The following is an 18,827-nucleotide window of genomic DNA, read 5'->3' as shown; positions in this document are numbered from 1 at the left end:
GCGGTGCCTAAGTCTTTGGAGTGCAAGCCTGAGACACTAGGTCGAGGGTTCTGGTTGGCCTATGGGAGTTGCCCTGGGTTGACAGAGGCATTCCTTAGCATAGAACACCCTACCATCGCGAGCAGCATATTTAGTTTAGGATGGATTTCTTCGAGTTGGAGAGACCTGCACGGACAATGATTTTTAGAAAGAAGATATGTAAATTGATCTCAAAGAAACGTTTTCTAATACCGTGTGTATTTTTGCTATTGAGTTTGATGACATTCATAATCGGTTATGTGACATTATCCTTTAAAGTAACGTTTGTTCCCACTGTGCAACCTACACCTCCACCTACTATTTCTTCTCATTCTTTTCATTCTTTGCCTGAACATGAGGTAGTTAGACGATTGGAATTTGCTAATAATTCCTTTATTCAACTTTTGCACTAACACCAGTTAGTGATGAACACGAAAAACTGTTGGATCTGTGGTCTAATGCCCCATACGACTGATAAGGGTATACCATACTTAGTTTTGCCTTTTAGTTTGAATGGTTCGATTTGCGCTTACAGAACGATGTTTATTTATGCCGATAGTGTCTATCCCCAACGTTCAGCGAAAGACAACCCAAAGAATAGTTCTCTGGTCAAGGGTATAGTCGACATGATTAGAGGGATTCGTTCGTATGAGACTATTCCGAGAGACGAGACTGGATATTCTGAGGGTTAACCAGCGAGTGAAAAGTTCTCCACCGATTTGGATAGTGCCCCATCAGGGTCGCTATTGTCTGCAGGGTAATGGCAAGAATCCGAGAGCTCAGTTAGGGAAGAGCGTTTGTACTGATACCTACGTATTTACGTCCCGGTCTTCCCCAGCATTTTTAGCTGCTAAGGGTACCTACTTTGTATGCTACGACAAAGCATATACATGGTTGCCCCCTGATTTTTCTGGCACATGTTTTGTTTCTTTGCTGTTGCCTCCCACTTTTACAGCTGCGGCAGATTACCATAAGACGAGAGTTGCTAGAGGTGTCTTTAGTCAAGAAGACACTGCAGGGCAAAGTTGGGAGATTTCTTTAAGGGTTTTCTGCCGTTCTGGGGGCCGATGGCTAATAGCAGGAATATTCGTCAGTTGACGAGAGTGGTTGAGTCCACCATAGTCGAAACTGCCGGTGCCCTTAGTAATTTGACAGCTGAGCTCCAGTCGAATAGACTTATGACACTCCAAAATAGAGTTGCCCTTGATGTCTTACTAGCAGATTGGGGTGGAGTTTGTAAACTGATTCAATCGAGCTGCTGCGTTTTCATTCCAGACAACGCTCCGTCAGTCTTCCAGGCCATTTCCAAGCTACATAAGATCTCCGATTCTGTCCATTTGGACAAAGGAGATTTGTCGTTGATGGGATGGTTATGGGGATTGATATCCACTTGGGGTTGGAAGATTTTTATGGTCATTGGGATGGTCTTAGCTATCCTTTTCCTGTTCTGTCTCTGTGTACAGTGTGCTGCTGCTATTTGTGGCCTCTGTGCTACTGCATGTGCAAGGAGACCTGTCCAGAGAGAGGTACTAAGTAATAGGATGATGCTACAGCAACATATCGATGATCTGATGAATATAGATCCAGATTCAGATTGACATGGGTTTGGGTCTGTTGCCTATGTAAGGGCAAAAGGAGGGTCTGTAGTTCCGTGAGTTTGTGGGTCTGGTTCGGTGGTTCCGAACCCGTTCAATAAAGGTCGTCGGAAATAGACAATTTTGGTGTCAGCAGACCGCAAAGGACGAGTTTAGTGTGTACGAGTGTTTTCGCATGAATCGATCTATGAGAGCACTCTGTATTTGGGGATTTCGTTTGAACCTTCAGGTTCCATTTTGTGTACGGCAGCCATTTTGTGTGGTTGCCCTCATATAGGCCGATGACTGCGGCCAAACGAGTCCTTGAGACACGTATACCTTAGCTGACTTCTGAATGACCTGGCCGAACTGACTCCTTGCCCGAGGCTGACCTCGTTGAGCCAGTCCCTTGTTAAGCAGCTGGTCAGATAAAGATCAAAGAGCAGGACCTACCCGAGTTTATAGTACACTGCACCCACCTTTCTATCTTGCTTCTAATCTGTTTCTGTTCCTTCCTTTATGACATAATTACTGATTCGGGTTGAGGGTTTTATGATGGGTTTGTCCGGCCTGAACGAACAAGAAATTGGAATGTGCTTGGTCATTTCTGGTGGGCTGGACAACGGAAAGTGGGATTGTCGTCATACGCTACTTTTGAAATGTCACACTGTCATTGGTCAGTTTGTATGAACCCCATGTTAATTTGGAATGTTGCCTGAGGCTTGATTTTTGGCATAAAAGACCATGCTCCGCTCATTGAATTTGTGCAGTCTCTAGCGAACCACCCCTGTGTGCTTCGTAGATCTCTGTTCCTGGTTGAAGCCAATAAACTTTGGTCTTTGACGTCATCAAGAAGTATCCCGTGTCTCTGTTTGCCAAGGCAGGGGAACTCGAAGGCATTGGGCGTTTTCCCTGACGCCGCTGGGTTCTAAAACCCGGTCCTTCAACTTATGGCGGCCAAAAGCGGTACAAAAGGGGGTGGTGATGGACGGAGCATCTGAATCAATCAAACACACACACCCAGTCAAAATATCTGGGTTTAATCCATCACCGTTCTTTAGACCACTCTGCCACCCCAGTTCAGACATGGCTATATGCAAATCAGTCTGACCCTGTGCCTCATGGGAACAGTCCAGCCCGAACTGCCAAGCCATGTCTTCCCTGGACCGGAAACAAGCTTCCGAGGACCGGTTTCTGGCATTCCAGCCGTCTTCAACCCGGCTTTGTTGCATCCAGTGGCAAAGTGAGCAAGGGACTCACGTCTGAGCATACCCTGCCACACTTATGGTGGCCAAAAGCAGTAAAAAAGGGGGTGGTGATGGACCGAGCATCTGAATCAATCAAACACACACACCCAGTCAAAAGATCTGGGTTTAATCCATCACCGTTCTTTAGCCCACTCTGCCACCCCAGTTCAGACATGGCTATATGCAAATCAGTCTGACCCTGTGCCTCATGGGGACAGTCCAGACGGAACTGCCAAGCCATGTCTTCCCTGGACCGGAAACAAGCTTCCGAGGACCGGTTTCTGGCATTCCAGCCGTCTTCAGCCCGGCTTGCTTGAATCCAGTGGCAAAGTGAGCAAGGGATTCACTTCTGAGCATACCCTGCCACACTTATGGCGGCCAAAAGCGGTACAAAAGGGGGTGGTGATGGACGGAGCATCTGAATCAATGAAACACACACACCCAGCCAAAAGATCTCGGTTTAATCCATCACCGTTCTTTAGCCCACTCTGCCACCCCAGTGCAGACATGGCTATATGCAAATCAGTCTGACCCTGTGCCTCATGGGAACAGTCCAGCCCGAACTGCCAAGCCATGTCTTCCCTGGACCGGAAACAAGCTTCCGAGGACTGGTTTCTGGCATTCCAGCCGTCTTCACCCCGGCTTGCTTGAATCCAGTGGCAAAGTGAGCAAGGGACTCACGTCTTAGCATACCCTGCCACACTTATGGCGGCCAAAAGCGGTTCAAAAGGGGGTGGTGATGGACGGAGCATCTGAATCAATCAAACACACACACCCAGTCAAAAGATCTGGGTTTAATCCATCACCGTTCTTTAGCCCACTCTGCCACCCCAATTCAGACATGGCTATATGCAAATCAATCTGACCCTGTGCCTCATGGGAACAGTTCTGCCCGAACTGCCAAGCCATGTCTTCCCTGGACCGGAAACAAGCTTCCGCAGACCGGTTTCTGGCATTCCAGCCGTCTTCAGCCCGGCTTGCTTGAATCCAGTGGCAAAGTGAGCAAGGAACTCACGTCTGAGCATACCCTGCCACACTTATGGCGGCCAAAAGCGGTACAAAAGGGAGTGGTGATGGACGGAGCATCTGAATCAATCAAACACACACACATCCAGTCAAAAGATCTCGGTTTAATCCATCACCGTTCTTTAGCCCACTCTGCCACCCCAGTGCAGACATGGCTACATGCAAATCAGTCTGACCCTGTGCCTCATGGGAACAGTCCAGCCCGAACTGCCAAGCAATGTCTTCCCTGGACCAGAAACAAGATTCCGAGGACCGGTTTCTGGCATTCCAGCCGTCTTCAGCCCGGCTTTGTTGAATCCAGTGGCAAAGTGAGCAAGGGACTCACGTCTGAGCATACCCTGCCACACTTATGGCGGCCAAAAGCAGTACAACAGGGGGTGGTGATGGACGGAGCATCTGAATCAATCAAACACACACACCCAGTCAAAAGATCTGGGTTTAGTCTATCACCGTTCTTTAGCCCACTCTGCCACCCCAGTTCATACATGGCTATATGCAAATCAGTCTGACCCTGTGCCTCATAGGAACAGTCTAGCCCGAACTGCCAAGCCATGTCTTCCCTGGACCGGAAAAAAGCTTCCGCGGACCGGTTTCTGGCATTCCAGCCGTCTTCAGCCCGGCTTGCTTGAATCCAGTGGCAAAGTGAGCCAGGGACTCACGTCTGAGCATACCCTGCCACACTTATGGCGGCCAAAAGCGGTACAAAAGGGGGTGGTGATGGACGGAGCATCTGAATCAATCAAACACACACACACAGTCAAAAGATCTGGGTGTAATACATCACTGTTCTTTGCATGAGCATAATCCCTGCAACAAACTGAAACTTTACATTTGCAGTCTAGTTTTCTTTTTTGGCTTCTGTGCCCCCTTTAATAGTATTGTGTTATATATGAAACAACGGATATCACTGAGTGTATATGCCGTATAACTTACCAACCACTAAACCAATTTGGTTCCCACATAAAAATGATCATGTGCACACTATATTCTACATTCCTTTCAATTTTTGTGCAAATCCGTATTGCTTGTTTTTTTTTTTTTTGCTGTACAGTGCAAAAGTCTATGTAACATGTATCGGGGTCACAACCTGTTTAGGGACCCCCCTTTTAACTTCGCACCCCCTTGACAAAACTCAATAAAACTTTCTATCATCCGCCAATGTACAATGCTGATTAGTTCCAGAAAGGTTTTTGGAGATTTGTCAAACAGCTGCCAAGTTATTAAGGAACAAAAAACTAAGAAATCCATTTCTCTGCCAACCCTAACTATAATTACAGAGTAGCCATCGCCACGCTGTAATTATTATATATTCACTAGAAAACCCAAAGGTTAAAGTCATAGTTAGGTATGGTAATATAACCAAACTTTGCACTAAAGACAACCTTGGAAAATCACAAAAAAAACAAAGGTTATATTGATGCTATAGTTAGGTGAAAATGTCAGTTAAAAAAAGTATGTTTTAAATTTACAAAATCACCGACATTCACACTTTATAGTTATTTTAAGTATATGTAACTCTTTCCCTAAATAAATTAAAAGACACCCAAGCCATGCACAGAGTTGTCGTCAATAATGTCATTTAAGATGTTGCAGTCATGTTATCATCGATATCATAGAACACTCTTTTTTTACCTGTGGTCCGAGGAACCCTGAGGGTCCGTGTAGGCTACTCAGGGGTATGGGTGTGCGGAGCTCGCGGAGTTCTACTCTGTCGAATTCTGCTGAGTTGGCATTAAAACTCAGTGAAATTCTGCAAAGTTCTGCGTGCTGCGGAATGCCAGTTGCTGACCAGCCCTAATTCTAATAAACTATTGTGTGCTACTAAAATGTCACATACAGCTCTTAGGAGTGGTAGAAAAGCGATGTGAAGCACCATAAAACACATTGCAAATGTTATAATATAGCAGACATGTGATAACAGAAAGAAAGCAGGCTTTGAGATGTCATTTGTTTGCCCAGATTCCCCAAGAATGCATGAGAAATTAATTAAATCATTCCCATTGTCCCATCATCCGAACCAAGTGCAATACCAAAGATATTAACAGTTGATAATTATCTAAACGGGTGCTTTATTTAAAATGTAAAACTTTGTTTGTCATGATCATTCTCTCTTTGTTGTGATTCAGGTGCGGCCGGCAGACAATCTTGCTGTGGTGCTTTATACAGGTTTTTGTCATGGGAGTCGGGGTAGCTTTGTCCCCCAATTTCATCGCATACTGTGTCTTTCGCTTCCTGACTGGCATGGGGCTTACAGGCTTCATCATCAACACCATAAGTCTGGGTGAGTGGCCAAACTCAGGATTTCTCTGGAGAGTACTATGGATGTTTGTTTTCTTGCAGTGAAAAATGTATATTGTTGTTGCAATTTTTTAATATTGTTTTTTTTTTTTCAAAAGCATAGGCATTGTAGTGCTGCAGCTTAGAATCAGCACAACAAATACATTTAGCCAAAAATTTGAAAATGCCTAAACTAATAATGGCTAGTGTCTTAACATAGAAAGTAACAAAATACAGAATAAACATAAAAAGATACAAATGCAGAGAAAGGCCTGTGTAGAGTTATGGAATGTTCCTATGTAATGTGGACGCGGAACTGGGGAGTGGAATGTATGTTATGAAGACCCGGGAGTTAGAGAGCTAAAAGCTGGAGCGTAAAGCTGGAGGTACTTGATGCAGAGTAAATCTACAATTGTATCACGCTTTGGCTTCTTGGATCTTTACATAACTGGTGACGAGCTGAACCCTGACCTTCTATGTGAAGTCTGTATAGGGGACAGTCGTGGGAGTACCTCAACCACTGGACGAGAATAATTTGAAACTATTGTATCTCTACCTTGTGAAAACTGTAAATGTTTGAATTGAACAAGCGTTGGGTGAAGTCTGCCAGATTGTCGCAGATAGAGGAGCACGTACAATTTATTAGTTATATTAATTCTTTGAATTTTGGGCTGATCCGCTGTGTGCTGCATGCTGTTATATGCACTTTCAACCATTGACTATCGAGTGATTAATACGAAGTGTGCTGCATGCTGTGCTCCCAATCATTGAATATCGAGTGATTGGTGCAAAGTGAAAGGTGTGGCAAGGACTTTGCTTTGGCTGTCATTGGTTCAATGATAGTTGAAAGGATTTTATAATGTTGGAAAGTCTGCAGTTTTGATTTTGTGAAACCGGCTTTCTGTACTTTGCTTGCATTGGAACCGGCAGAGCATCTATGGTTGATTACAGTTAGCAGTTCATAAAGAAATACATTGGCCATGCGCGTTGAAAACAAATGTGCTTGCCACATGTCATCTAATCATGTCATGGGAAAACAGATACACTTCATGTGCATTTTAAAAACAAATACCTTGCAGCGTGTACATTTTTAAAGTTAAGTGCGCCGCATGTCTGTAGCCCAACCCACCATTTCGGAGTCTCTGGATCTCATCTCTCATGTCACCAAGAGCTTCGATCACCAGACACATTGTTTTCTGTGTTCTCTGTCATTCAGAGGAAGGCATTTTTCCACCATTGTTCTGCAGCCTATGATCTCTGTGCCTAGGTGCCCCCCTGAACATCCCTGCCCCGTGTGGCAAGCTCCGCAACGTGCCTGCAGAATGTTTATTTACACTAACTCCCATTTCTTAATGGGTTTCGGCCGCCACACAAGCTCCCATTGAGAAATGGGAGTTTCTGACCACACACACTGTGGTTGGATCATAACTCAGTGTGCCGAACCACAAATTATGGTTGGACGGTTTCTCCACCGAAACGGTGTCGGTCAGAGGCAACTTTGACAGATATCTTAATCCGGCCCATAGCGTCTTATGTGGCAGCATTGAGAGGTCTATCCTTGACACACTGATTTGAGAACATAAGTGATTCCTTTATATGGGACTAGATAGTGTGATGCACCAATAACAAAATTGTGAAGGAGAAGTTGTTGATTATGGATTATGGCTTGAGGAGGCCATTCTCATGTTGGTACCCAGAGCATGGGTCTCCACTCATGAAAGCTTTGCACTGGCTTCCTGTTCGGAAGAGAATTTCTTTCAAAGCTTTGGTCCTGGCTTTTAAAGCTCTACATGATACTGGTGCCCTTTATACTAGAAAGAGAGTCTAGCACTATATCCCTGATAAAATATTGAGGTCTTTCTTTCAGCAGCAGGCAATTGCCCCCAAGTTCTCCCGTGCCCGAATGGGCAGCCGTTCCTTCCAAGTTCAGGCTGCCCGTCTGTGGAACTGTTTGCCAACGTCACTCAGACGGGTGCATGATTTACTTACCTTCAGGAAGCAGCTGAAACCTGCCTATTTCAGCAATAGCCAATAGCCCTCTCTCGCCTTTAGTAACAGTGACCGTTGTGCCCTGAGGTCTTTTAGCACTGGGACACTCTGCCTAAGTGTCTGTCCGCTTTATAAGTACCAACTTAACAAAACCTAACATTCAATTGCCAAAGGAGATGGATAAGAGTAGGGGAGTGTGACACTAAAGGAGCGGACGGTCAGAGTAGCGGAGGTATACGTACTAATAGATGAGATGAAAAAAATAAAACAAGGTGAGAAAACCCAATCAGTTGTCAAACCTAATGAGAAATACCAGTCGGCAAACCCAAGAATAAATTCATGGGTAATCAAGTGTTACAGTTTTGGCACTCCAGGTCACATTGCATCTAGTACTAAATGTATGGCTAGGATGCTACATGTCTGAATTTTGGTAGGAAAGGAGACATTGCTCCAGTCTGCAAAATGAAGAACCAGTGAGTGAAAGTTAAGAAGACAGATGACACATGTAAAAGTATACAGGAGCTGGTACTTCTTGTGGACGATATTGGGGGTTGTGAGCAGATGGTTAATATTGTATCCCATGTTAAGAGTAATGGTGAGGAGAGCACGTCATGTTATAAGAACCTCATTGTAATTTGAGTATGGATGACTGCGGTGTGAGAATGTTAGTGGACTCTGGAACCTTATATACTTTGTTGTCTTGGTACACGCATTGTAGAAATTGAGAGAAAGTGAACCCTGTGGAGAATAAATCTGACATCAAGGCTGTAGGGTATGGTGGAAAAACCATAGAGATCATGGGAATGAAGTAGATGGCAATAGGCTTTAAAGGGAAAAGAGTATTAGGATGAGTGCATATAACCAAGCAAGGTTCAGAACTACTGGGATGGCGCCACCAAAGAGATCTTAATATAGTTCTGAATCTTAATGCTGAAAAACCTGTCATGACAGTGGAGGTGTAGAATGTGGATGTGAGTAAAGAGACCTAGGGAGAATATCTCAAAATCATAATGAAGATGTATCCTGAGGAATTCACAGACAATTTGGGCAAACTCCAGGGGGTTTCACATCATATTGTTCTGAAGAAGAATACTACCCCTGTGGTACACAGGGTTAGAAATGTGCCATTTCTAATGAGAGAACCATTGTAGGAAGAGCTAACAAAGTTGCTTGAACAGGGTATTATAGAACCTATTGAATCTTCAGAGTGGTTGGCACCCATAATAGGAGTATCAAAAGAGGGGGGCAAGATTTGTTTGTGTGTGGACTTGCACAACTTTAACCATAACATTTGGGTGGACAGGCAACCCCTGCAAAGATGATAACCGCCATGTGGGGTGGTGCAGTTTTTAGTGCAATCCAAATGTCTGATAAATAACATCTGATCTAATTTGTTAAGCCGCTATGGGCCTTCCGGTATTATCAAATGCCATTTGGGTGAGCCTCAGTCTCTGCAGTGGTCCAAAGATCGATGCAGTGGATATTTGATGCTCTCAAAGAAGTTCTGTGTTTTCAGGGTGATGTTTTGATTGTAGGAAAAGACGGAAAGGAGCATGATGTGTTGATGGACAAGCTGTTGGGGAGATTGAGAGACCACATATTACGAATAAAAAGGAGAAATGGCAATCGAGGAAAGCACATGCCCAAAAAATATTGTTCAAACAGTGGAAAATACACCTAAGCCTGCAAACAAAGATCAATTGAAGTCCATTTTTTAGCTAGCAGATTATTGCTCAAAGTTTGTGGCTAACTTTACCGAAATTGTGGAACCTTTGAGGTTACTGATGAAAAAAGGGGTCATCTTTGAGTGGAGTGAAAGTTGTGATGTGGCCTTCAACAAGGTAAAAGAGTATTTTACGAGGGCCCACATTGGGTTACTTCCATATTATCGACAAAATGAACGTTACTATCAAAGAAAGCAATGTGGGAATAGGGGCAGTGTTAACTCAGGTGAAAGATAGCCATGACAAAATAATTGGATCTGCTAGCATGTTGTTGGAGAATCAAACTCATCCCATATTTTGTGTAGGGATCACCTTTTTAAGGTAAAAACTGACCACAGGCCCCCTATTCAATTGTTTAAGGGGGAAAAGGTCTGGAGTGAAAAGTGATAAGAGGATATCCTGGAGGATGCTGTCCGTGTTGGAATACAATTTTGAGATGGAGTACTTGAAGGGATTAAAAAATGTGCCTGTGGATGAACTAGTTCAGGATGCAGAAATGAGTGTAGATGTTGTAATAGATGGAAGTGAGGAGCAAACTCTTGAGAAGGACGAATGGGACTAATGCAATGGCAGAAGAATCTTTACTACGAGAAGTGAGGGAAAGTGTGTTTGCAGGTTGGAAGGACAGGCACGTTAATAACATGCAGCTCAATGGTTATAATCATGTAGAAGATTAATTAAGCATGAGTGAGGGAAAATATTTAAGAAGGAATCAAATTGTCCCACCAGAGAAACTTAGGAAGAAGATAATAAAATTGGCGTACAAGGGACACCTTGGTCGCAATATGACCAAAAGGCGTGTTCGTCAATACTTTTAAAGGCCTGGTATGGATGGAGAGATGGAGAGTATAGTTAAGGAGTATCATGATGCTTGTTCCAATAGTGACAAGACAAACATTGTGAGACAACCTCCTTTGTGTTATTTGGATTAACCCAAAAACTTTGGGAGAGAGTAGCTATTGTTTTTTAGGCCCTGTAGGTAAGCTGGGATATATTTTTGTGCTTATTGATTACCATTCCGAGTGGTTCATTGTGGAAACTATGAATTTGATTGACAAAGAGAAGGTGATTGGGTTTGTGGAGAGGATGTTAATGAATGAGGGTATCCCTAAGGCTTTGGTGTCTGGTAACAGGGTACAGTTTGTTTCCAGGAGTATAGGAAACATTTTGAATAAAACGGGAGTCAAGCATGAAAGGGTGTCCTTATTCAAGCCTTAAGCCAATGGTTTGGTATAAAGAATTAACTGCCTGAACATGGAAAATGTTCAGCTCTCTTTGGCAACAGTCTGCCATGTAATAATGAATTAAAAGTTAATTTGGGCATATAGGATCACACCCTATTCGGTGATTGGGGCATCATCGTTTATATAGTTATAGGGGAAAAAGCCAGGATTGAAGGAGGTTCTGCATGGTCGATAGACAGGAAATGTGTGTGGGTGGATCGCAAGGTTGTGGAAAGTGGTGTGCTGTGGAAAGTGGTGTGGCACAGAAACAACCGAGACCTAAGTAATATTATGATGCTAGGAAGGGTGCTAAGGTACTGGACATTAGGAAAGGTGATTGATTGGTGGTTAGAAGAGGTGGTATTGTAAAAAAGGGGAGAGCTAGTTCACCAAACCTGTTCAAGTGAAGTAGGTAAAGAAGAGTGTTGTAATTCTGGTGGTGGGATCTGTTTGAAGCATGGGAAAGGTTTACAGATGTCCCCAGAGTGTTCTAGGTAGCATGCAAGAGGATTAGGGTACTCTCACCTGAGGTAACACTGAAATTTTTTTGGGGCAGGAACCTGATTTGTGTTCTAGTTAATGGACAGTTCCTCCATGCATAAAGTTATGATTTAGCAACCTTATTAGGGATATTCATGTTATGGACAATTCCTCCATCTGTAAAGTTATGAGAGTTTGCATATTTTCTTACGTCTAAAGTTATAATTTAGTAACACTTATGAGAGTTTGTCCATTTTATGCGCAAGTTCTCCATGTGTGAAATGATGAGGATTTGCATGTTTTCTTTCCCTGTACTGTTAATGCTTTTTATGTATGTAAAGGGGGGAGATATGTAGAGTTATGAAATGTTCCTATGTAATATAGAACATGGAACTGGGGAGTGGGATGTGTCCTATGAAGACAGTGGAATCTTAAGAGATAAAACTGTAGTGTAAAAATGTACGATTGGGTCACACTTTGGCTTAGTAAATCTTTACACCCAGAGTTTACAAAAATCCTCATATGTAACCCAAGAAAATGTATGTTTTTAGTTTTTTACAGAAAGTTATCAAACAATCCTCCAATCTCAACAATTTTGGCACAAGATTCCACACTATGTGTCTATCCCTGTGAATTACTGTTCTTCATGTCTAGATGATTTAAATGTTTGAATATCCAACCTCAAAGTAACCCACTTCTGATACTCTGAAGTCCTCCTGACATTTTCATGTTTATTACTCGATATTTTTCATTTCTTTAGGGACAGATAGATTATTAAACCTCGGCTTTTGCTCTAATGAGAAAATGACAGTTGTAGCAGAGGAGATGACTGACTCTTTAGAGTGACTTGCTATGCATTTTGTGCTCCTGTACCATCTTCCCTATATGTGATAGGTCTAGAGAGGGTTAGGAACTTTCAACATTAGAAAGCAAAGGTTTGTTATGTCAAGGAACTATCAGGGAACTGTTTGAATGGTGCTCCACCCTGATCTTTAGCAATGTTGGTGCACATGTATTCAGAGACCCTGATGAGAGCCGATAGTGAGCTGGGACTGGAATTGGTTGCTTACCTGGATATCTCAGAGGAATAGAATTGTAGTTGACTTCAACTTTTCAATTGCTAATACTTCAGATATTCTAATAAATTACCTTGAGAAGATTCTTAGTGAAACAGACAATATATACCTGCCATGCAATCCACACATGAGAAAGACCTTAAGCTAAACTGGTTCAACACTTAGTTACCTTGATACTGTGGCCTTTCCTTTGACAGATCATTCTGCTGTTAATTTTCACCTGCTTATCACTAGAACAGTGTGATGTTGAAACTAGTGATGTTCTAGAATGTTACTATGTTGTTAGAAGGGTACAATGTAAATTTGTCATGCACTTTATCAGGTAGTGTGGGTACACCTCTGAGTGGTGCTGCTATAAGAGTATTTCGTGTAGATGAACTAAATCACCCTTTAAATCTTTGAAAAAATGTCCCTTCCTTTTTTCTCTAAGAATATCAATCCTGCAGTAAGTAGCCACATTTTAATTTACTCCTATATCCAAATCTTTTCTTATAACCATGGCTAGAACGACCTGATTCCAAAACCTTTGAAATCATTATTAAGGAGCAGCTTATGGTCCTCATGCACCGCCAGAACGTCACTTTTTGTGACGTTACATGGTTCAGGAGCCTGCTCCATATTATTGAGGCAGCACTAAGCCACAAAAAGTGGTGGCGGCGAAAGGGGCCTCATAAATGAGGCCCTATGCTAATCACCAAATACTCATTTTACTTGAATAAAGTAATATTGACCTCTGTTTTCTCATTGAATCATGGCCTAAAGAAAATAATAACCCTCGCCCAGATTAATTTTTTACTAAACACTTTACGAATTATGGCATCCCATCATATTAAAACGGAGCCATTTGAACTAGTTTTGTGTATTTATTCTGTATTTTAGGCTAATTTACTATCCACCCAATACATCTATGACACTTCTAAATACAGATATTGGACAACGAGTTTTGGGAAAATGTCTTCTTCAAACTTCTCACACATGAATTCAAATCACTACACAAGGGGGACCCGCATACCTCAGTCATCATCTTCAATTCAACCAACCCATTAGACAATTCCACTCAGCATCATTCCCACTCTGATACACACACCCTGCATCCACAGGAGCAGAACAGGAGGCCAATCATTCTCACAAACCGCCATATCCTAGAATGACCTCCCCCAACACTTCAGAACCTCCTCCTCACTTCCTGAATGCTGCAAGAATCCACAAGTCTGCCTGTACTCAGGTACAGGCTCACCACACACCTACACTCCCCTACTCAGTGCCTGGATACCCTCACAGGTGATAAGCAGCGCTATTCAAATCCTTTTTAGATTAAATTACAATTATGGGTACTGCCCTTCTCTGTCCTTGGCAGTCCCTAATCTGGATATCATGACTAATGTCAAATTGTCATAAAAAATACAGGTGAATAATATCTCCAAGAGCTACTTCTGGCAATTCAACATATTCATTGCTCCTGGTCATTGATTATGCTCACCAGGAGACAATAGTAAATGCACTGATTTAATCACGGTTGGACTATGACAACACCATTTGCATTGCTGTCCTGTATTCTCTCTCATACCTCCTTCAACTGGTAAAATATTCTGTGGCATGTCTGGTCATTCGCTCCTCTAAAAGAGCACATATTGCATCTATCATAGGTCATCTTCATTGGTTGCCAGTAAAAAAGTAATATTTTTTTCAAGGCTATGTCATTGTACTTAGAGAAGTGTAACAACACTACCCTCACTTTTCAACCAATAACTTTTCATTTTCTCTCACTAAGAGAGCTTTGTGTTTAGCTCAAGCTTTTTGGCTTATGGTACCAAGATCGGGTTTTTGTAAATAAATGGATAGAGCAGTGCTAAATACTACTGCTAGGTCATGAACGTCTTTTCCTTTATTGCTTTGCACTGAATCAAACCCACATGAGTTTAAACAAGCATATGAATAATTTTTATTCTGAGATACCCTTTGTTCAGGTTGGAAATAGCAGCCAATTGGGAGTTTAAGCTCATCATGATGCCCATGCAAATGTGCACTCTATAAATAGTAGTCCATAGACCATTCAACATGATTATAGTGATCCTTCATGAAGGCAGGAACTTGCTTATGCCCTTTTACTTACTGGCAATCTTCATTACACCTGGTCCTGTTGTTCTCATCACATTAATTACAACTGGAGATAACCATCTCCCAAACAGAAAAAAGGAGCAGGTGAATGCTGGGATCCGTACCCCAACCCCTCCCACTGGTAGTACTTAACCAGTACTTACCCAGCATTTCCCATGAACTACCAAGCCACCAACAGGAATGCCGGCTGGCAGTGACGGTGGGAGGGTATAATGAATGGGACGAGGACAACTGGACCAATAGTAATGAAAATTACCGGTAAGTCATAGGGCAATACCCCCAGGTCCCTCTAGTCCTTGTCCCATTCATTACAAGTGAAGAATATCAAAGCCAGAAAACATGGCCTTCCAAACTCTCGAGAACACTCAGGACACCACGACAAAAGCAGCAGCCCAAGTGATGCAAAAGGGGAGAACCACAGGAAAACACCACCAGGAGCACACAGCCCCAAGCAAACAACAGGGCTGCACCCCACAGAACAATCAAGAGATAACCAAGGCGACCAAAAGAGCCAACCAACAGTGCTGACAACCAGAGGACAGCCAACCACACCCGGAACACCCCAGAACCAACAGAGGAGGAGCTGCGGCCAAGCAGTGCACCCAAGACTGCTCAAAAGAGAAGGACAATAAGGAGGCCCCACAAGAAAGAAGACTCCAGGCAACCAGACATGCCAGGAAGCTAGGGCCACACCAATAGGGACACAACCAAGGACTGCAAAAACCAGAACCCCGGAACCAGGGGGAGGCTACTCCGCCAGTCAATTTCAATATCAATCTGTCAATCCTTTCCTGGACTTAACGGTTACATCCTTGGCACATGGCCACCATGGGGGAGGACTTGACCGTTACATCCTTGGCACAGAAAGGGTGAAGTATAGGAATCATTCTGCATGTATTTGAGTGGTAGAAGTAAATAATCTTCACACTTATGGTCCCATTTGTAACTTAGTACAAATAAGTTAACTGTTTATTCCTTCGCCTTCTAATACTCCAGGCATTACCATTATAAAATTGTGCATCTTGTTGTATGTTGAGAGTAAATGTTACTGATTACCTATATATATATCAAACAGATGTGGAATGCCAGAAACAGTATGTATCTTACTTCTGTCAGTAAACAACTGTTGAACTAAATGATATAGTGTAGAACTGAATTGTTTTTGATGGTTTTACATGATTTGATTAAGAATATGTGGATTACATTCTGAATTACAGTAGCATAACAGTTGATACCTGAACTGTTTCCTAACTGGTATCCTACAATATCACCATTGGTTCCTACTTTTGTTTTCTTTACACCTTCAACTTTCTCTTAAATGCTTTTCTTATCGTGAACTTCAGTTTAATGTTTGATATATTTCCGTTTTGGAGATAAAAAATGTTTGTCATATATTGAGTATTCACCGAAATGAGGAGCATAAAGTCTTCTTAAGCGATTATACTCTCTTAGACAATTTGCATAAGCACTAACCTTTTTCTCATCAAATTCTATCAAATACAAACCGGACAATGTTCTTACTTGAGACAATGCAATGTATGCCATTCCCTCTTTAAATACAGTACTTCCAATATTTACAAGAGCTCTGACTATACTTAAACCTTGAGATTTGTGAATAGTTACTTCATATTCTAGAGACATAGGAAACTGTTTTCTTCACAAATACAAGTCCTCTACAAGCTAAAAATGCACAAAAGCACTCCCGATCTGTTTTACTTCCTAAACCTGGTCAAATTTTACAATAAAAAATTCTATTCCATCTCTATTTTCAAAATCGACAAAATCAACAACTTTTCCTATTGCTCCATTTACTAATCATTCCTCCCCATTCCTTGTCCGAGCACTTTGCCACACAGTGGACCAGAGGATGGAGCCCAGGACAGGGAGGCTCCCACCCCAGGGCCATTGGGCTATGGTCAGGGCTCCTGAACATAGCCAGGCAGGGGAAACCCCCCAGGGACTGATGGTTCTATCTCCCTGGCCCTTGTCATGGCAGCTGGCTAGAGGACAGAGCCCAGGTTTGGGTTTGCCTGCCAAGGCCCAGCAGGGCCACCGGGCCCAGTCAGAGTTCCTGGCCCCTGGGCCGGTCAGAGCTTCCGGGCCTGGAAACAAAGGGAATGCCTCCCCCGGCGTGTAGGACTCTGACCATGGCACTTTGCCATTTGGTGGGCTGGAAGACGGAGCCCAGAAAGGGGGGCCTCACCCGGTCAGAGCTTCTGAAGCACTGGAAGCCTCTCCAGGCATGATAGAACCCCATACTTGGCCCTTGTCAGTGCAGCAGGCAGGGCGATGGAGCTCAGGGGTGGAGGGCCTGCCCCGGGCCCTGGGTGGGCCCCTGGGCCGGTCATTGCTCCTGGGCACTGCCACACAGGTGAAGAGTCCCTCGGCCCAGAAAAATTAGAGTAACACTTGTTCTACCATTTTTGTTCCCATAGATTTTGGGCCCTAGTTCTGCCAGTACCCAGGGGAACCTAGCCAACCGAGGGCTATCCAGGGTGGGCTGACTTGCGTTGCGTGTCTCTTTTCACATTTCATTACTCATAATCCCTTGCAAACGTCAAACATTGACTATAAAAAACTAATTTTCCTCACAATTCTATCATGGAAAGTTGTGGAATCAGCAGGGAGCCACCAACATCTTTGACCTAGCATTCCCCCAGGCTGACCAACACAAATCGCAGGGGAAGCTCTTCCCTTGCTCTCAGTGCTGGGAAGAAAATTTAATCCCACTGCTGTAAACAGCAGAGGGGTTTCCTTGGTTTGTGCGGAGGACATAACGGTTACATCCTTGGCATACAGCCACCGTGGTGGAGGACCTGACCATTATGTCCTTGGCACAGAGAGTGTTAAGTATAGGAATCATTCTGCATGTATTTGAGTGGTAGGAGTAAACAAATAATCTTAACACTTATAATCCCAATTTGTAACTTAGTCTAATTAAGTTATGCATGTTTATTCTTTCTAATACTCCAAGCATTACCATTATAACGTCTTGTGCATCTTGTTTTATGTTGAGAGTAAATGTCAAAGATCCGCTACATATATCCAAAAGATGTAGAATGCCAGAAACAGTATATATCCTACTTCTGTCAAAAAGCAACTGTTGAACTAATGATGTAGCGCAGAACAGAATCTTTTTTGAAGGTTTTCCATGATTTCATCAAGAACACGTGGTAAATGAAGGAATACATTCAGAACTACATTAGCATAACAGTTAATACCTGAACTGCTTTCTAACTGGTGTCCTAGAATATCACTATCAATTTCCACTTTTCTTTCTTTACACCTCAACTTTCTCTTAATGCTTTTCACATCTTGAGCTTCAGTTGAATGTTTGATATATTTCCATTTTGGACATAGTATACATTTCTCATATATTGGGTATTCACCTAAATGAGGAGCATAAAGTCTTCTTAAATGATTGTACTCTCTTACACAATTTGCACCAGCACTAAACTTTTTATCATCATATTCTATCAAATACAAACCGGACAATGTTCTTACCTATTCCCATTCCCTCTTTGAATACAGTACTTTCAATATTTACAAAAGCTCTGTCTATACTTAAACCTTGAGATTTGTGAATAGCTACTGCCTATGCTAGAGACATAGGAAACTGTTGCCTTCGAACATACAAGCCCTGTACAAACAAACAAAAAAAAGACAGAACACCCAATCTGTTTTACTTTATTAATCTAGTCAAATTTTACAATCAACAATGCTGTTCCATCGCTATTTTGAAAATTCACAAAATCAACAACTTTTCCAATCCCTCTATTTTCTAATCCTTCCTCTACATTCAAATTACGATGCAAAATTACTCTACAGATTTTACATACATGTAAACACTATTTTAATCCTGCAGTTTTAGATACAGATTTTTCCAAATAATCCAATTTAGGAAGTAGTTTTTCAGTAAGTAGAAATAATACTCCCTGGTGTACCATTTTGTAGATAGCTTTAATTTAGTAACACTTATGAGAGTTTGTCCATTTTATGCGCAAGTCCTCCATGTGTGAAATGATGAGGATTTGCATGTTTTCTTTCCCTGTACTGTTAATGCTTTTTATATATG

At 42.5% G+C, this 18,827-nt stretch overlaps 1 protein-coding gene across 1 annotated transcript in view; it reads left to right on the top strand.

Moving 5' to 3' along the window:
- LOC147692351 (solute carrier family 22 member 6-B-like) overlaps nt 1–18,827 on the top strand; it is a 539,129-nt gene that overhangs the window by 111,654 nt on the left and 408,648 nt on the right. The window contains exon 3 of the mRNA XM_086939523.1: nt 5,992–6,146. Coding sequence (XP_086795649.1) covers nt 5,992–6,146 — 155 coding nt within the window. The remainder of the gene's footprint in view (nt 1–5,991; nt 6,147–18,827) is intronic.

Source organism: Lissotriton vulgaris, chromosome 9 (assembly GCF_964263255.1).
Source record: "Lissotriton vulgaris chromosome 9, aLisVul1.2, whole genome shotgun sequence".
NCBI classification, from domain to species: domain Eukaryota; kingdom Metazoa; phylum Chordata; class Amphibia; order Caudata; family Salamandridae; genus Lissotriton; species Lissotriton vulgaris.
This window is presented reverse-complemented; position numbering and strand designations above follow the sequence as displayed.